The sequence below is a fragment of the Perca fluviatilis genome, chromosome 12 (assembly GCF_010015445.1).
Source record: "Perca fluviatilis chromosome 12, GENO_Pfluv_1.0, whole genome shotgun sequence".
Taxonomy (NCBI): domain Eukaryota; kingdom Metazoa; phylum Chordata; class Actinopteri; order Perciformes; family Percidae; genus Perca; species Perca fluviatilis.
The window spans coordinates 17,250,266-17,271,375 of NC_053123.1; the positions used below are offsets into that span (position 1 = coordinate 17,250,266).

General features: G+C 40.3%; 1 protein-coding gene across 1 annotated transcript; it reads right to left on the bottom strand.

Annotated features, from left to right (window-relative positions):
* Nucleotides 1–116: 116 nt before the first annotated feature.
* On the bottom strand, nt 117–20,777 carry tlk1a (tousled-like kinase 1a). Its single transcript, XM_039818005.1, is given in 24 exon segments — nt 117–1,218; nt 1,350–1,457; nt 1,538–1,649; nt 3,842–3,977; nt 6,576–6,745; nt 6,839–6,928; nt 7,154–7,245; nt 7,341–7,422; nt 8,794–8,891; nt 11,179–11,245; nt 11,472–11,660; nt 12,427–12,563; nt 13,348–13,458; nt 13,605–13,697; nt 13,791–13,877; nt 13,969–14,064; nt 14,274–14,317; nt 14,410–14,485; nt 14,870–14,908; nt 16,118–16,189; nt 16,286–16,407; nt 20,441–20,477; nt 20,479–20,517; nt 20,519–20,777. Coding segments are annotated over 24 exon segments (2,325 nt in total). The 5' UTR covers nt 20,576–20,777; the 3' UTR covers nt 117–1,047.
* Nucleotides 20,778–21,110: the final 333 nt, after the last annotated feature.

Here is a 21,110-nt window from a genome sequence, read left to right on the forward strand (position 1 = left end):
TATAGAGGGCGCTAAGAAAAGGGAGACAAATGCTGGCAGATTGCACCCTTAAATGTACAGTGTATGATCAGGTGAGTATGGATGTTAACTCTAGAATGAACAGACTGGTTTTACAGTACCATTCACTGGAAGAGAAAAAGATTTCCTGGCATTTATTATTCACTCTTAGTAGAACTGTACAATTTGTACCCAAAGTGGAACATACAGCCCTTAAACAAGCAAGAGCAACAAAGCAGCAAAATTAAAACACTCCAGGAAACTAGTTTTGCATGGGGAAATTTTAACTCTTTGTACACATTACTGCTGCAGTTCAAAATTTGAAAATTCACCTGCACAGCATATGCAGTTTCCAATTCATCTGTTAATTAATATTCCTGCATAGGATTTTAAACACTGTCATTTTTCCACATTTGGTTACTTTGTGCATTTAACATAAGTATGTGGCCCCAACCTACATGTCACTAGAGGCCACTTGTATGCTACACATTACATTCTCATGGCTAAGTAACTCAAATTAAAGCCTAATATTTGTGAAAAACAAAACATTTTGCCAAATTAATAGACTAATCTTTGTAGTTCTACATAAAGATGAATGTCCTCTCCTCACAGTAAATTAACTTCTAGCAGCTGAATCATTTGCACCCTGGCAGGACCATGTTATTCGATCTTAATGGCGGGCTGCCAAGTCTCCCTTCGGCCCTTTAAGGCTTTATCCATCTGCAACATCTGAACAGAGCATCCAGTCACATTTTCTTCAAGGTACTTAGTCAGTTTCAGTGCTTTTATCGGACCCTCAAAAGATCCCTTTTATCCATGTCCTTTTAAAACACCACCTCACTGTCCCTCCATTGAGCAAGCCCTCGTAAACAAGTAGAAGCCCGGCACAGGTCAGAGGAGGCCAGGTGAGATCTCCCCACTAGTGTCCTGCTCCAGCTGTTGCCGGCTATTCCTCCTCCCGCAAGCCAGAGCCTCTGAGAAGCTCTGCAGGCGTGGGAGCAACTTGGTCAGTTTGCCTTTATGTCACAGTACGATGTCACAGCATGGCTGTCAGTATGAGAGGATACTGGAGGAGGCAGGTCCTGAGCCAGCAGCATTCATCTGCAGATTTCCAGAGGAGCTTGACCTCCGCATGTGAGGGAGCAGGTACGGGTCACTTCCCATCTGGTGAACGTCGATCCGGTCCTCCTTCCTGTATGCTAGGCACCGCCTTATAAAGGCCTGGAAGTGGGAGGAATAGTATAAAAGATTTGCAGGTCAACCAGGTGTTAAGATATTTTTTCTTTGAGAATAAAAAAAAAAAGAAGACATTTTAAAATGGCTGGATCCCTTTTGTAAGCAAGTTCACATACCTTTGCTTCATTACTGGAAACAGGCTTAACAGGAAACTGAATGTCTGTAGCTTTCAGTATGGTGTTCTCCTGCAGGATGTCCTGTTGTGACTGATTGTGGCCAAAAGGCTGAAAAAGTAGGAGCAGTGCTTAAGCATGCAAGAAATTACAGAAACATTTAAGGGTAGAATCTGAATTGCCCTCCTTACCTTCCTTCCATACAGACATTGAAAAAAGATAACGCCCACAGACCACACATCCACCTTATTGGAGATCTTTGGAGGTTCTTTGCCAACCACAAAACATTCAGGAGGCAAGTACCTAACCAGAACAAAAAAAAAGTTGTTTAGTGGAAAGTAACTTGGCACATTTACTCTCTTCATACTGTGATTAAGTACAATTTTGAGGTACTTATGTTTTACTTGAGCATTTCTATTTATGCCACATTGTACACATACAAATATATATACACACAAAAAAAAACAAAAAAAAAACATATATATATACATACACACATATATACATATACACACACACACACACACACACACACATATATATACATACATACATACACATATATACACACACACACACAAACATATATACATACATAAACAAAATATGATGCAGATATGAGATTAAACTACCCCACAGTACATACAATAGTTAAACTTGGCCCCACCGCAACCAACTACAGCATTAAAGTACTGCTTACAGGTTAATAGAACACTTAAGGGACCGCTTTGCTTAACCAGTACCTTTACTTCTGATATTTGTTGATAATATGCACTTAATTATAATTGAGTATTTTTATAGTGTGGTATTGCTACACTGCATGTAAAGTACAGGCCAAAAGTTTGGACACACCTTCTCATTCAATGAGTTTCCTTTATTTTCATGACTATTTACATTGTAGATTCTCACTGAAGGCATCAAAACTATGAATGAACACATGGAATTATGTACTTAACAAAAAAAGTGTGAAATAACTGAAAACATGTCTTATATTTTAGATTCCTCAAAGTAGCCATCTTTTGCTTTTTTGATAGCGCTGCAAACCCTTGGTGTTCTCTCAATGAGCTTCATGAGGTAGTCACCTGAAATGGTTTTCACTTCACAGGTGTGCCTTGTCAGGGTTAATTAGTGGAATGTTTTCCCTTATTAATGGGGTTGGGACCATCCGTTGTATTGTGCAGAAGTCAGGTTGATACACAGCCGACAGCCCTATTGGACAACTGTTAGAATTCATATTATGGCAAGAACCAATCAGCTAAGTAAAGAGAAACGAGTGGCCATCATTACTTTAACAAATGAAGGTTAGTCAGTCCGGAAAATTGCAAAAACTTTGAATGTGTGCCCAAGTGCAGTCGCAAAAACCATCAAGCGCTACAAGAAACTGGCTCACATGAGGACCGCCCCAGGAAAGGAAGACCAAGAGTCACCTCTGCTGCTGAGGATAAGTTCATCCGAGTCACCAGCCTCAGAAATCACAAGTTAACAGCAGCTCAGATTAGAGACCAGATGAATGCCACACAGAGTTCTAGCAGCAGACACATCTCTAGAGCAACGGTTAAGAGGAGACTGCGCAAATCAGGCCTTCATGGTCAAATAGCTGCTAGGAAACCACTGCTAAGGAGAGGCAACATGCAGAAGAGATTTGTTTGGGCCAAGAAACACAAGGAATGGACATTAGACCAGTGGAAATCTGTGCTTTGGTCTGATGAGTCCAAATTTGAGATCTTTGGTTCAAACCGCTGTGTCTTTGTGCGACGAAGAAAAGGTGAACGGATGGATTCTACATGCCTGGTTCCCACCGTGAAGTATGGAGGAGGAGGTGTGATGGTGTGGGGGTGCTTTGCTGGTGACACTGTTGGGGATTTATTCAAAATTGAAGGCATACTGAACCAGCATGGCTACCACAGCATCCTGCAGCGACATGCCATCCCATCCGGTTTGCGTTTCGTTGGATCATCATTTATTTTTCAACAGGACAATGACCCCAAACACACCTCCAGGCTGTGTAAGGGCTATTTGACCAAGAAGGAGAGTGATGGAGTGCTGCGCCAGATGACCTGGCCTCCACAGTCACCGGACCTCAACCCAATCGAGATGGTTTGGGGTGAGCTGGACCGCAGAGTGAAGGCAAAAGGGCCAACAAGTGCTAAGCATCTCTGGGAACTCCTTCAAAACTGTTGGAAAACCATTTCAGGTGACTACCTCTTGAAGCTCATCAAGAGAATGCCAAGAGTGTGCAAAGCAGTAATCAGCGCAAAAGGTGGCTACTTTGAGGAATCTAAAATATAAGACATGTTTTCAGTTATTTCACACTTTTTTGTTAAGTACATAATTCCATATATGTTCATTCATAGTTTTGATGCCTTCAGTGAGAATCTACAATGTAAATAGTCATGAAAATAAAGGAAACACATTGAATGAGGTGTGTCCAAACTTTTGGCCTGTACTGTATAGTGTATGTGTTGATGTATATAAAAAAGGACATTTCTTCTCACCAATAAGTCCCTGCACCCTGTGATGTCAGGTCCATCCCATCGACGCCATAGTTGTCATCATCCATAATCTTTGACAGACCAAAGTCAGTGATTTTGATTTCCCCACAGGCTGTGCCATCCACCAACAAAATATTGCCTTAAAAGGAGAGTAAATTAAGTCAGCACTAAAGAAGAAATGGCATACCATAAACTGGATGACTGCTTCAGCCAACTAGATAACTGACCCTCATCTGGCAAAATCCCACTACTATAATTAGAGAGCGTTTTATTCGTTTGTGTTAACCGCCATGGTCACACTTTCCTTGGCTTACTGCTGGAGATCAAAAGGTTAGAGTCCTGTTGTGTCAAATCTTTATACCAAAAACATTTAATTTTACTTTTAAAGACTTTTAGTTTCACTTTTTACTGTTTGCATCAGGACTCCGGCCAAATCATCACTGTCGGAAAGATGTGAAACTTCCAGAGAAGTCCGGTAAGATTTCTTAAGTATATTGCCGATTTGTCGTTTGGCCTTAGCTAACGTTAGCTCGTGTTTTAGGATTCTTGCGGTCGGAGCACAAGTTACAAGTTATCCTTCAGGGTTTTTCTTGCTATTTTAACTAGAGATACTGCCTAAAACGCTGGTATAGGTAGCGGGAAGTACTGGAGTTTATGCACCGATCTGATACCACGTAATAAAGCCCTAAAGAAAATGTACGTTAAAGTAGTTTGTTCTTTTTCCGTTCTAACGGACTGTCAAACTACATAATAAAACAAAGTTCTGTGGCATTCATTGTTTGTGTTTGTTCATGTTTCACAAAGAGTTTAACCTGAGCCAGACCGACAAAGATAGAAATAATATCACATCCATACAGGGATAGTAGTATACAGCTGTTAAAACATAATAAAATGTATGACACACCGGTATCAGATCGGTACTCGGTATTGGCCGATACGCAAGTTCAGGTATCAGAATCGGTAAGCAAAAAAATGGTATCGGGCCATCTCTAATTTAAACCTAAACCATGATTTGTTTCTCCTAAACCTACCTTCACCCAATAGCGTGGTCTACATATCCGTGTATTGATGTCCAATCCAAGATACAGAAATTAACTGATGCTACATTTTTGTTTTCAACATATGATTGTGTTCTTATTAGCATCTGCCTCATAGCTCACAACTTGATTATGCACGTAAAGCCTAAAGCCCGGGTTACACCGCCTACCTGAGCAGTGTGTGTGTGCAACGGTGGCCATGTTTTCAGATTGGAGCATATGTAGCCCGCATGCGGTTACAGGCTTAAATTAAATATTCTATTATTGATGGTCATTATCAAAGGCAAACTCAGGGCCCATTCACACTAGAAAATCCGATCTGGGTTGTGCCATTAAAAATGGCCCACTTGTGGGACATCCTGTTGTGTTATTTAACCCCCCAATGTAGCACAAGTAGACTTTATATTTTACAATTATTGTTTTCTGACATTTCCAACCGCACTTGGCCCTGCGGCCCCCACCACTGCAGCCTAAACGCACTAACCCCATTCAAAATGAATGGAAGGACCCGTGTTTTTGCCAGAACGTCAGAGTACCGCCGCAGTCTATGTGAACACAGCCTCAATGTAGAAAGATTGGTCTGACAGCAGCACCGCTGTCAGTGTGGACAGCGCGCGCGTGCCGCAGCAGTTCCACAAGGGAGGCGGTGTGGTTTAGGAGTTACCCTTTCATGTATGTGTCCACTTTATGCATATACTATTTAGTCTCTGTGACGTATAACATTTTTTCAAGTGTAGTTTTCAGTGTATTGACTACATTAACGCATGGTGACGCAGCACTGGTTGTCTCATATCACACAACTAGCTGAATTTTTCGGCTAAGATCTGGAGGACAATCGGCAGAGAAAGAGGCTGATGAGGACACGGATGCTGCCCGAGGCTACAGGTGAATACTCATGCTTTCCTATAACTCTTTCCAGCTGCACATGTATTTTGTTACAGTTTATTTTCCTCTGTCTGACCTTTTTAAAATGTACAAATAATCATTAACATATTGCTGATTCACCATTTTTCAGATTGTCATTGGAGCCGCCTGAGGTTACAGGTAAACTTTTCTATTAAAGCTGCCATCTATGCATGTACAAAATGTAAAAATTGTATTTCTGACAAATCGTTTTTATGACCTTAATATACAAATATACCATAATATCACAGCTTCTACACCACTAAACTGAACTCCACAAAACAATGTCCCCCCCACCACCACCCCCTTCAACATCATCACAACACTACACCACATAACTAAAATGAGATTCATATTTTCCATACTGTAAATGAGGATATGTGCCATAATGCTTTATATTGTGCAATTATGTACTTATAAGCATTTTGCAAAATGTACAAAATGCCACTATTTTCTTAGGCGATGCACATTTATCTGTATAATGTGCAATGACAATAAACGCATTCTATTATTACTGCACCATAATGTGAGAGTTGTGTGCTTTTTGACATATGTGCCATACACCTTTCATCGCATCCCTTAATTCACAGTTTATTCTGCTTGGAGTTCAGCCCTTTGCACAGGATACTTTTAAGGGGTGGGGTGAGGATCAAGGGGGATCAGGAGAGGTTGGGGGTGAAAGCAATGAAGAGGGCTGGGGTACAGGGGCAAAATTCTCAGTACTAAGTTAAGGTAAAGTAACTGATATTTTGTTGAATTGACGGGATGACAGTCATTTGTCCAAAAAATGTGTTTACCTGGCTTAAGGTCGTAATGGATGATGGGGGGTTTGATTTCATTCAGGTATCTTAGTGCGTTCACAATCTGCATGACTATAGATCGTGCTTCCTTCTCAGACATTAGCTTATGCTGTTTCAAGTAGAAATCCAAGTCGTTGCCTTCGCAGTACTCCATGACAGTGCAAAACCTATTGAATGGAAAAAAAGGACTTTATAAGAATTACGGCCCACATCAGAAAGTGAAAAGTGCTGGAAATGAAAAGTGCTGAAAGTGCACTAACGTGTCTGTGTCCAGTGAGAAGTAGTCGTAAAGTTTCACGATTCGGGGGTGGTCCAGCTCCTTGTGTATTCTGTACTCTCGACATGCATGCCTGTGGAGAGAAGGTAATTGTGCTTCTATTAGCAACAAAAGCATGAAAGTACAGAGTACTGCACCCGCTCTGACAGCCTGGCATTTGGGCTTATGGAGGAACAAAAATACACTGAAAGTTAAGGATATCAGAACAGTTTGTCTAAGTATGTCACAACATTTGAAGCACTAACTACAGTATACTGCAGCCAGGTGAGGTTACATATTTTCACATGGGCTAACATACTTGTGATAGTTCTCCTTTTTTTCTTCTCTCCAGTTCTTGTTAAGTTGGTGGATTTTCACAGCAGCATATCGTTGCTCAATCAAGTCAAAAGCCTGCAGAACATATGCACAAAAAGTTGGCACATACTTGAAAAGCAACACCTGCTAAGAATATTATTTCACTTTGACATCAACAGTTAATGACTTACCTTGTAAACTTCACTAAAGCCCCCTCTTCCTAGAAGGTGTAGTAGCAGATACCGTTCGTTCAGCGTTGGGTGATCTTTAAATCTTTGGATGGAAAGAACAACACAGAAGACAATCAAAATAACATAAAGACCTACAGTACGTGTCACTGACAAATTCTTCCACATTAGCTTTGCTGTGCCAATACATGACCAATGTGGAAAAAGACGAGAAAGCGTCATGCAGTGAGCAGTTACTTAATATCACTAGGGTTGGGTTCCGAAACCCAGTGCTAATATGGCACCGGTACCAAAACGACCGGTATCTACTGAACCGAATAGCAATGCAGATTTCGGGGCCTCGTTTCGGTGCCACTTAAATGCCTGTGCTGCTCTCTGAAACGATGTTCGAGGCAACAGAAGCATCGCTGCGTGGGACGCTAGTTAACATTACACTTGGCAGCAGGTAATGTTAACCTACCGTTAGCTAGTAGCTGGCTTAAACACTGTTAAAATGCTGACAGCTAAATGGTGTAAAGTGTGACTGTATTTCACAGTAGGGGATTCCAACACCAGGATACAACAGTGTGCAGCTGCTGTTGTTGCCAAAGCAGACGGTGCCTCGTGGTGCATTCAAAGTTATTGTAGAATACCCTTTTCCCATCTAGGGGTCGTTTGTCGTTTTAACAAAAATGTAATGGTGAAATAAGTTAAAGTGCTCATATTATGCTAATTTTCAGGTTCATAATTGCATTTAGAGGTTGTACCAGAATAGCTTTATGTGGTTTAATTTTCAGAAAACACCATATTTTTGTTGTACTGTTGTACATTGCTGCAGCTCCTCTTTTCACCCTGTGTGTTGAGCTCTCTGTTTTAGCTACAGAGTGAGACATCTCACTTCTGTAACATCTTTGTTGGGAGTTGCACATGCGCAGTAAGCTCTGCTAGCTAGTCAGTTGCAGAGTATGAGGGAGTGCCATGCTAGCAGCTAGGCGAGCATTATAACGTGTGTTACAAAGTGACGCACGTTTGTCTCTGAAGTAAAGCCTGGACTACAATAGAGCGGTTTGTGAACAGTGTTTTCTGTTGGAGATGGTAAGTCCCTTTGGGGTGGACTTCGGGCTTTTTCACTTTGTAAACCTATAACATGCACAAAAAGATATATAACACAATAAAAGGAAAGGGAAAAGCACAATATGACCACTTTAATGTTATTACATTTTTAATAAATAATTTAATTTTGACCATATGGCCTTAGCAAAAAATCAAAAAATCTTTTTTAATGTCGGCGACTATCGTTTTGAGTACTGGTTCAGGCACCGGCACCGTTTTAAAAGTATCGTTTTAGCATCGTTTAAAAAACAAACAAACCAAAACCCAACCCTAATCACCACTTTGGATGAGGATACTGGCCTTGTGTGAACATCATGCTCCAATATCAATGCAGTAACTGTCAAAGAAATTGATTCAGACTCACTGTGAGCTGTCTTCATTATTTATTCTCTTCAGCTCTCGAATGTGAAGGTTGCGCACTCTCTCCAGACGCTCCAGCTCCGCCTGGATCTCAGCTTCTTCCTATAAATGATTCATGCACACAAACACACAAATGCACAAAAGGAACTTCAGAACTCTGACTACAAGAAGAGCTCATCAAAACCCACTTGTACAAAGCTGACTAGTTCTGTATTAAATATTAACAGTTGACATAGTACAGAGTCTGTCATGGGCTGCCTGTGATGCTTCTTCATTGGGAAAACAATGAATATGACAAACTATAGGCTCGCTACATCCTTAGGGTGATTCAAATAAAAAAGGAACAGTGGTTCAACTCAGGAAGCAGGAGGATCAGGCTGAATATGTTCATTATCTTCATATTGAAGACAAAGATTTGCTACGTTTAATAAGATAATTAATCCACTTAGGTTTTTAAACTTCTAAACTGTGTAAAAGCACCCATTATCTTTGTTATACACTGGGCCCTGGATAAATTGAGTAACTTATGAAATTAATAATTATATATAATACATAATTTCTAGTGCTGTCAAACAATTAAAATATTTAATCGCGATTAATCGCATTAAGGTCATGTTAACTCGCAATTAATCGCACATTTTTATCCATTTTAAATGTCCCTTGATTTCTTTTTGTCCCATTATTTTTTCTCATTTTAATGCTCTTATCAACATGATACGATGCTTTTAAAACTGTGCCTGAACCAAAAGATATATTTAAAAAAGGAGCACCTTGTTCAATTGTATTTGTCGGTTCTGTATGTTCAAAAATATAAAACAATAAAAAGTTGATAAAAAAAGAAAAGGAAAAAAAAAGCACAAAACGGTGAAAACAACCACTGGATGGGAAAAGGGTATTTTACAATTACAGTGAATGCACCACGAGGCTGGTGAGGTGAGCAACATAACATCATGACTGTGTTTTTCAGACAACGGCAGCTACAGTCCAGTGTTGGAGTCCTCTCCAGTGAAATACAGACACACTTTACACCGTTTAGCTGTAAACATTTTAACCGTGTTTAATCCAGTTGCTAGCTAACGGTAGGCTAACGTTACCTGCTGCTAAGTGTAGTGTTGACTGGCCTCCTGTGCGGCAATGTTTCAGTTCCCGCTAATGTCCGTTTTCGGAGCATCAGAAAGAAGTGCAGGCATCTAATGGCGTTTTTCCATTACATGGTACCTGCTCGACTCGCCTCGACTCTACTCGACGCACTGTGCGTCCGCTTTCCATCGCAGATTTTAGTACCGCCTCAGCGTGGCTGGTCGTCATAGCGACTGCCGTGAGCGTGGCTTGGTAGTGTTGCATTTCCCCGACTCATTTCCTGGTTCTCCTTCTCCATAAACGACATGAAATCAAGGAGAGAGTTACCTTTTACTGCTCCAGATTTCCCACCGTGGTCAGAAAGAACAGAGGAGACTCTTTGTTTCTCTCACTATATGACTCTAGAGTCACTACTCGCTCCGGAGCTAATCGCCATCACTCTCTCACTGATCCCTCGCTCTATCACCCACACCCACACCCCCCCTCACGGAGAAGTATAAACATCAGGCCACTTGTATGCTACGGAGAAAGCTCTGCGTGGAGCCTCTGCAGGACCAAGAAAAACTTTGTTTCAAAAGAAGCTGGAGGCAGCAAACAACCACAGCTGGCTAAACTATTTAAAAATGCTGGGTTTGTTCAGGACATCCCCATCTGTCGCTAGCAATGACGACGCAGTAATCAGTGATTATTCTTTCCGACAAATCTGTAGTCTGCAGGTTTTCACGTCACCTTTTAGTGTCGCTTCAGCTCGCTTGGAACCTCGACTGAGGTGGTACCAAAAAAAGAAAGAAAAAAGTACCCGTTGGCAGGTACCAGGTACTTTTTTTCGTAATGGAAAACCAAAAAAGGCGAGTACAGTCGAGGCGAGCCGGTACCATGTAATGGAAAAGCGCCATAAGTGGCACCTGAATAAGGCACCGAAATCCGCGTTGCTATTTGGTCCGGTAGATAACGGTCGTTACGGCACCGGTGCCGTATTTGCACCGGGTCTCGGACCCCATTCAAAACGGCGATTTTTGCCGAAAAGTGACTAGTTTGCAGGTATGTACTACTCTTTGGCCAGCTCGCAAGCAAGTGCAAACAAGTGTGTGCAGCGTGCATGTTTTGTTTCCGGTCTAGCTAGATCCAGTGAGGTGTTGTAGTTTTTCTAACGTTACTAGTTGTTGCAACAGCATGTGAAAAAACTACAAAGTTTGCTGGGCCAAAAAGAACGTTAATCTCGCGATAAAAAAATGTACGCCGTTAAAATGGGTTAAAAAAATAAAATAGTTTTTAATAAGTTGTTGCTGCAGGTTCAGCATTGGCAAACCTTCTTGAGATGTCCAAGACGCAGTTTAAAGATCTCTTCCTGTTCATGGTACTCTGCTAGTGTCAGCCTTTCCAGGATGAGAGAGAGAAGAAAAAAAAAAATTTGCTTTTGTCAACAGCATCTACAGGTTTACTTCGATTACTACATTCAGTTTTACTTTTTGTGCATACAGTCCTGTTACACTTGCTTTACAAGAGCAGACTATGCAAAATAATAAGCCAAAACTACACTAAATTTTATACACAGCATTTGCCTGGGGAATGGCTGGTCTGATATCTGTGGACTGAACTTACAGTTGAGGTAGGCTGGGTTTTAGAAAGGGATCATTTTCTGCTCCATTCACTGCCTTAGTTTTGCGTTGCTTTGGCTCCAAGTTTGTAGTTGGGGTTTGGGAGTTGCTGGACGATGGAGGTTTCCTCTTGGCTAAAAGTTTTCTCTGCCTCTCAATGTCTTCTCTCTGTTGGTTTATCCACTCTTGTTGTCTGCAAATGGAAATCAGGGATTTTTGTTAGACGACATTGGTACCAGTTCCATACCTGTGCTCCCATACGTTTGCCGTTTACATCCATGTCTGTCCAAACTTACAAAATATGATATATGTAGTAGAAGACTTTGTGAAGGCAATTTAATAAAAAAAAAGTACGTGTTTTTTTTTTTTACTGCAAAACATGGATGCTTCACACATATCTTCAACCCGGCAACACAGAAGATCTATACAATCACCACAGTTTTAAGGTGGGAACCCAAAATTAATGTCACCAATTCAGTATCTGACCAAATGTCTCTCCTTCGGTGCCCGAGTATGGATTTGAATAATGGCCAGAAAAGTGTTTTTTCAGAACAATCTGTTGTCACAGTGAAGTTGACCTTTTGGATATAAAATATCAATACTTCATTTTATATTTTATCCTAATTAGGACAACATTGTGTGAAACGTTGTCCTAAGTAGTGCTGGTGTTCTTGAGTTATGGCCAAAAAGGCATTTTGGGGAGGTCACAGTGACCTTGACCTTTGACCACCAAAAGCCAATCAGTTCATCCTTCAGTCCAAGTTGACATTTGTGCCAAATGTGAAGACATTCCCTTGAGGGCGCAGAGGTATAAAAATGTGCTTCACTGTGACAAGAATGTTTCTGTAAGAGTGTGTTTCTCTAAGGATAAATAAAAATATACTAATAAACAATTGTGTAAAACAACTAGAAAATAACAACATGATCAATAAGACACAATTTCACTAAAAGCCTCCTACTTTACAAGGTTTTGGAAGGCATAGCCGTCAGTCCACTGTTCTGTGAATGACGCTCCATGTCTCACTGTAGTGAAGTGGCCTAAACGAAGTCTATCCTGCATGCTTTTCTCCCGACAGGCCTGCTTCTCCTGGGTGCTCTGAAGAATATAAAATATAGGTTTGCATGGGGTGTTGCAGACATATATGTTGAGTAGGGATGTCACACTACCAGAAATTTAGAATTCGATACCAATACAGGTAAAATTTCGCATTTCTCAATACCCAATTCGTTACCACAGTAATTTACATGTAATCTGGAGAGAATCTGTAGGTCTTCTAGACCCACAGCCCACTGCTCCGAAGCCTGGTAATATCTTCCATGAGTTCACCTAGAACTCCCAAACAGCAAGTATGTTAAGTTAAATCTGTTTCTTTCTGACATTGTTTTTTCACGTAGAATTGGGTTGGTTAAAATTAACTGACGTTATGCAGAGGTCCGCTGGGTGGAACAAGCGCTAATGTCAGTTAGCGTTAACATTAGGCTCTATGTGAAAAATAACAGCAGAGAGAAACAGACTAACTTGTAGTTTGGAAGTTCCAGGTGAACTTGTGAAAGCTGTTGTCGTAGATGTACTGTAAAGCCAGAGGCTACTGCGGTCAAGTGTTAGAGTGTGCACACAAATGAGGAGCTATTCCGTGCCGATTGAATTTCTCTTTGGCATTTAGTGGCAGACTACAACATTAGAACACGCGTATATGCTGCCCCCCTCAGGTCCGGAAGAATAGCATCCCCCACTACATCTGATACCTATGGTACTATAGGAAAATGAGTACTAGCACGTTTTCAGAATTTTGGCATCGACTTGGTACCCAAGTATCGGTTCTTGTGACATCCCTAATTATAGTGTTTATAAAAAGGGTTAAGAAAAACAATACATTTACCTTTTCTATGAGCAACTTCTTGCTCATGGTGATGCATTTATTCAAGCGTTCCTTGTACTTTTCAAGTAATTTTTGTTGTTCGTCTATCTGTCTCCTGAGATCACAGTTTGCCTACCAAACAGACAAAAAAACAAATTAAGGTCCATCTATTCTATTAGCAAACATTATTTGGCAAACATTGTCCAATTTGTTTTGCATTAAAGTAACATCACACTCGAGCCTTCCTGCAATTAAACAGGGTAAGACCTTCTCCTTACCCTTAGCAAATCGTCTATTCTGCCCTCCTTCTTCTCAAGGTCTAGATTCTTAGTGCTTTCAAGGGCAGCTAACTTCAACACTGTGAGGTCAGTCTAGAATAAATACAACAAAAAGAAGTTGTTTAAAACTTGCCTAGAAAAGACAAACACATTACAGCGATAACAAAAAGCTGGTTGTGCCCTCACCTGAACAAATTTGACTGCTAGTTGCTTTGGATGAGTCATGTGGTCCCCAAAAGACAGACTTGTAGGAGATGAGCTATTTTGTCTAACCTGCAACAGAAGGGGGAGCATTTCTTTGATGACAGGGCAACACCAAATGGAGCAGCAAGAGATTTTGAGTACAAGTTTTGGCGTAACTTACAGCAATACCCTGAGTGGAGTGGGAATGTGAGTTCTGGGGTGAACGAATCACTGGTGGGAGACCTCTCACAGGACTGGACCCATTTCCTCCCTGGAACTTAAAGGTTAAGAGAGGAAAGGGAACATCACTACCAAACATTTGATAACAGCAGAGCCACTAGTGGCTCCTTTTCTATCACAGTACTGTTATTTTGGAGACAGGAAATGGATTATGCCTCAGTGGTTGAAAGACTAATGTAGCACACAATCACTCAACACTTCCTTTCAATGTATGAAACCTCTGACAAAAACCCCCTGAAAACTTACATCAAAATAATCACTTATTTTGGGTCCTCGCACAATTGATTTCCCTGTGAAAGGGAAAAGAATGTTATTTATTAAAATGTCAGAAATTGTGTAAGCAAAAGTGGAAATGTAACCAGTTTAACACAAAAACACTCACCTTGGCTGCTCTCTGATTGGATCTCAGGTTTCCTTTTTCTGCCTCTGGCTGCTTCTGACTGTTTCTTCTCTGGGGTCTGAAAGATACATTTTGTTGAACAATGTTTTTTAAAACACTACACAAAAAGGCTGTTTTGACCATCAGACTTGCTGCTGCTTTAACAGCATCACAACAATGTGGTTGTCTGAAGCTACCTGTGGGGACAGTAAAAAAACATGTAATCTAATAAAAATGTTTTTCTTCTTATCAAGTTGACAATAAACGGAAACATTTATTTCAACATTGGATCAAATGACCGCAATATGAAAGTACTACTAAAAACTACCATGACAGATTTTACTTTGACTTATGCAACTGCTCTCATTGTAGTTTCAAATAAGGTTTGTCCGGTCTTGATAACCACAGTAGTGGAAGATAAACGGCTCTCATCAGAATAACTTCAATTTCAATATATACCTACCGAATAAGCAGGAGAACTACCTCTTTTCACATCTGACCCCTATTAAGTGAGAAAGACAAGATGTTTAGACAAACAAAATAGAGCAGCAACTGGGTATAACCAGCAGATTATGTGACGCTTCTCACATCCAATATCCAACTAAAAGAATTTTTGGTTTTTGGTGTCTTCCCTCCACGCCCTACTTTTTCCTTGCAGGTGTTGCATATTGCAAACTTGTTATCTTCTGCACACACGCTGAAGAATTTCCAAACAGCTGACATGTTGCAGGTCAATTCCCGAGGTTCTCTACATGTGCAAGAATAGCGTGGACACGCGCTTCACACCGCGAGCGGGTATGCGCCACACAAGGCAGAAAAGTTGAAAGAAAAAAATAAATAAATAAGAAAAAAAGACTGTGCTGTCGCGTCCGTGTGTGTGTCCTTGAGAACTGTAACTCGTATAACTTATGTTGTCAGTTAATACTAGCATTGACCGGCATGAAATCGGCATATGTCAGACTGACCTGCCGGTCGCCGATCATGGCCGAGCACGTGAAGCACGGCTTCGGTAGCCGTCATGTTGAATGTAAACAAAAAGCTTCTCGTCGTCGCGTAAAGCCCGCCTCAACGGTTGTGACTGGTGCCTCGATTTTGGGGACATTGGAAATGGGTTTGAATGGGTTCTTCGCCAGACTGACTGGCACAGCAAATCTCAAATTTCCCGGAAGTTCGTCAGGGTTTACCCAGGCTAATAATTAACAGCACATTTGTCACAATCCTAGATTACTTTATCACATGGCCTACTATTCCACACACGTTATGACCACTAAATCCAACCAAGGCATTAGTCAACAGGTTCTGGCCTGATCGGAATTGTCCCTTGTTAGGAACAATGTCACAAGGGAGTGCTGAGCAACCACAGTTTCCAGTTATGTATAAATAGCAGTGTGTAAAGGTTAGGATTAAAAATGCTGCTAAAATATGTTATTGTAGCCTTAAAAAAGGGCATTAAGATGAACAGTAGCATTACTGAAAAACAAGAGTTATCGAGAGAGCAGACATCGTATATACAACTCAGTCACACTATGACACATACAACCTTTAACATGCTGGTCTACTGTCCAGCTAACAAAAACTCTGATCTGGTAAGCCATTGTCACTTAATAATTGAGCTCAGTTCTTATGCAAGAATAACATATTTACTTATATAATCAACTAACTTGTTCATAATAATGATTTGTCAATAGTTTGTGCCAATAGGTTAGTGTACCTCTGACTCCTTGTCACTTGAGGAGCCCAGGCTTCCAAAACTGTGATTTGAACATTCATTATTGGTCAAACCCTGAAGAAAAAAAAAAGAATTGAGATGTGGACACTTAAAACTGTATTTTGACCAATTATTATGTACAAACACTGACACAGCTAAATATTCCCTCACTTTGGTTCCTCCACTTGTGCTGCCAGTGCTGCCCCCTGTGCTGCCGCTGACCCCGCCCATAAAGCGTGCCTCCAGCAGCTCCTGTCTCCGGGGGTCCAGGCTGTGCAGCTCCTCCATGGTGCCTGGGAAGATTAGCAGCAATTCACAGTATGTCTCAGTTATTCAAGGATCAGCTTAATTGAAGCCTTTAAATGCACCCACTCAAGAGCAGATGGCACAGTAGAAGTGAGCTTGAGAGCAGAATTGTAATATAGGGGATTTTACATATACAATCTCAAACTCTCACAGGTAAATAATATTTTAGTCTAGTCCAAAAATATAGGCCAAGACGAGGCATATCAACGACAGGTTTCACTGTGTGTACTGAGGAGTTAAGCAAGATTTTCTTATGTTTACTTAGGTTATCACAACCAGATATAGGAGCAGCTTAATACTACAATAATAAAGTCACGAAAACTATCTATGATAACTCAAAATGCACAGTAAAAGTCCAGAAGAAACCGGCATCTCTATGCCACAAATATTATTATCCTGAGAGTCCAAGAGCAATGTTTCAACTGCTAGGTACTGATGAATACTGTTCTCTCCTGTGGGACTGTTATGTGAGCTCCCTGGGCTTTAGTGTTGCTGCTGACTCAGAGGGGTCTGCCCACTAAACCTGTGATTTAATGAGACAACCATTTTGAATCTACATAGAAATCAATTTAAATGGAGAACATAAGACATTGAGAAATGTTTCCCAATAACTTCAAAATCCAAGCAGCTGGGAGTAGGGCATCCTTGTGGTCAAACAAAGATTAGTTAATGAATGTGCACCAATAGACAAAAATGCTAATTCTTAACATCCGTTTAAATGCACCCACCAATCAACTATGACAGCAGCAGACTAGCAGTCTAGCAGACTAGAGAAGACATGCTCTGATACCATTTAATACTGTAGATATATAAGACTTCAGTTAATCACGATGGAGGGGGACATCCGTGCATTTAAGCAGTGCTCCAGGAAACTTGTTGTTATACATCTAAAATCACCTCCAGTCAGTAAATCAATGCCATCCACAAAACCAGCTGCAAAATATAGTTGTTTAAATAAGTTCTTGAACAAAAAATTAATAGCCTACATGTTTATTAGAAGAAAAAAAGTGTTCATTAAGTAGAAGTTGTGGACAGTCAAATACTACTTGTGTACTTTTAACTTCTTTGTTGATGTATGTAAAATGAAACCTTAGCAAGAATGGTTAACAGAAAAAGCCATTCATTATATCCACAAAAACACTGTCGGCTTTTAAGTTATAGGCCTACATTATAATGCAGCAGCAAGCACACAGGCCCACTTTAGTGTGCAACATGAAGCCACTTGAGAAATGCATCGTGACAGGTATACAGTCAACTCAAATAATACAGACTTGTGACTACTTTCCAGATCAGTAGATGATCCAGTAGGTGTCCAAAAAAAGCACATAAATGGCTCACATTATTATTATTATTATTATTATAAATTTGTATACATCTAAATCACCTCCAGTCAGTAAATCAATGCCATCCACAAAACCAGCTGCAAAATATAGTTATTTAAATAAGTTCTTGAAGAAAAAATTAATAGCCTAGTTTTATTACCAATTATTGTGTTAACAACAACAACAACTAAAACAAGCAAAGGCTTGTATCTGGCTCCAGCTAACAAGCAATAACCCACCAACTTACACAATGAGAATTCAAACAGCAGCAGAGATTCAAAACAAAAGCCTCCATCACATTTTTAAATAACCACCATGTGCCAGATTTAGTGATAACAGTTATGATTAGCATCATACTCTGTAAACCGTGTGATGTATTGGACTGAATTGCAAAGAAGTGGCAAGTCTAGCAGCACAGAAGCAAAGGAAATGTAGACCAAATTCAGTACTTGATATTCAATTATCAGATGCATATAATTGTCTAAAGATAAGAAACATGCATCATAATTAAAATCTGCATGCAAGTTATAACTTAAAATAATGATGTGGTTTACTGAAAGACATTTCCCCGTATTAAGACGTTTTTGCTCAACTGCCAACCTAAATCGTTTATATTAACAGTCTCTTGTTTGTTCTCCACCACTAACTACAGAAGGAGTTTGACTATTTAAACTAACCTTTGCCAGCACACTTTTCCCTGATAACATCCAAGATCACATTAACAGTCACTACCCTCCTGTGCTAAGAGACACTTAAGTAGGTTAAAAAAAAAAAAAAAAAATGTTAATAGGACAAACCTATCCCTTCCTAATGCAGAGTATAGGAAGAGAAAATTGACCTGTTGTCCGATTGTTACAAAGATCATGGGTCTGTGGCTTCTATTCAAATTTTTTGTTTTGGTAAGAAGTCATCTGCCGCAGTCATCTGTCCTGTACAACTAGAGGAACGAACGGGCAAGTCCATTTTGCGTTTTGAGTATATACAGTGGTGCTAAATATTTAGCCCTGTAATCACCAAGACATATATAGACAGGTTTTCTCACTTTGTATGCAACTATTTAAATGAATAGCACACTTTTCACCTTTATACAGTTTGACAGGCAAGTATAACTCATGCAGTGAATACATGATTGGTATGATCAGTGTTTGCAGTTTTATCATTCACTGCAATATTCTCAAGAAGCAATTGTTCTAGCCATTTAATTGACCAGTACAAACGATACTATGTAGAAGTCTAGCTTTAAAACCCTTCCTACTGCTACTTTTCATAACAATCTTGGTCTAGCTGAGATGGCTCCATAACCATCTCTCACTTTTCCCCCAGAATGTTTATGCCAGTTTTACATAACTACAAATCAGATGTGTGGTGTTCAAGGATTTCCCTTTGTTTCAAACATGAATGCCTCAGTGCATAACTATTATCTATATATAAGCCCCTGCAGGAACAAGTGGTTGAACCCTTATAACTCTTGCTGTGGATGTCATTTAACTCGTGCAGCTCAGCAGAATGACCACCTGTTTATGGCAGACACTTGGAAAGTCTTAAACATATTTGGCATAAACTGGGTTGGATTACTTCCACCTAGGTTCACTCATTGACAATGTAAAAAACAACACAGACAACAGTCTCCCAATTTTCTATATTTAGCAGTGCCAATACTGTAGGTAGTCATCCACTGATTAATGTAAATCAATGGATGGAACACTGATAATACTAAAAAATGAGAAGTTACCTCAATGTCCAAAGCTAAGTAAAAGTCCTCAATCTTTACAGTATTCAGTGAAAAATAAAGAGGGTGCAAGATGGCATAACTGACATTAATCACAACTACATTGGGTCACCAAAAATGATCAAATAAGCATAAGTTAACGTTATCCGATTGTGTGTGGATTAGCATGATGCACAGCCCAATGCAGCCTGTGCTGGTGTCCCCCTAATTTCTGTAGGAGCATCTAGCGTTAGATGATGGTTTTACTCTAAGTAAGTAAGACTAAAAGGTCAGACAAGGCTAATTTACGTACCATTCAGTGCAGCAGCATCTCTAGAAAAGGGCTATTTTAAAGACAATGACTACACTTAATGTTAGATACCGACCGTCATGTTTAAAGCCGATCTAAGACCCTTCTGCACCGTTAAAAGATGATTAACTTCAGTACACATGCACAGATATTGTGACCACTGTTGGTAGGGAAACATCAGTCTACACACAAACACAGTGCAATGTACACCTAACTTATCAGGTGATACTACGTTAACCGTCGTCAAAAAACGTTTGATTTCTCTTCTTGCATTTACTGATCCAGTTTACATCCATCTGTAACTTGACTAGTGTTTAACGTTACTCCTATAACAGCAGCATGCTTGAAGAAGGATGAGCCGACTAACGTTACAGCAGTAGCTAAGCTTTCTGTTCTCGCAAAGGTTTATCGACATTGTGCACGGATTTGTCTTAAGGTTAACGTTACTGCACTGGCCTGACCACAGCAAGACTGTCCTGTCTTCAGTGCTAACGTTTCTAGCTAGCCAAACAGGCTCAATTGACTTTGGAGCCGACTCGTTAGTGTAACGTTAGCTAGAAAGCTGGTTTCGCCACCAAGATTTGCTTGGTCGTTTTAATACTATTCCCTTTCGTTCTACATAATAATGACCTAAACCGCCTAGTAGAAAAGACATGTACGTCTTAATACGTTTAACAAACCTTCCTGGGCCTTCACCACTGCCGTGGTATGTTGCTGAAAACACGGTCCGTGTTGGGGACGTGGAGAGCTGGGACCAAAGATGGCGTCCCCTCCAAACTTCCAATACTTTGGACACTCATCAAGCTACTTTTCATGTGTTCGTACTGTAGCGCACACGATAAATCTTAAACACAGGCTGTGAAATTAACCGACTGATAGACAACTGCTGTTTTTACATGGGCACGGCGACTACCACTGAGTGAAAGTGTCTAATTATTATCTGTTTTTAGGGCACAAACCTCCTACACCTCAGCAGTGCGTCCTGGCTCGAGGGCCACCTCTCCGTCTTCAAGTGGTTGATGCCTATGAAACGTCATGCATCGTGTGCCATAGATATCTATGTCGTGTGCAAAATTCTTATCGCGAGGGTGATACGTTTTTCTCAACGTCAATAAAAACATGAAGAAAAAAAGTGCAGACATAAAGACAACCTTTAAATGATATACACTGCACAAATGCATACCGGTTACCACATAATGTGTACACGTTGTAGACTGGTGGAAAAATTACTGTAAATTATAATAATAATAATTTGAAATAGACATTTTCCTTTAAATAACTGTTGGACGATATCAAAAGGTTGTGGATGGCCATTTCAGCCAAGAAAAGTAGTCAAATTCTGAGATAAGT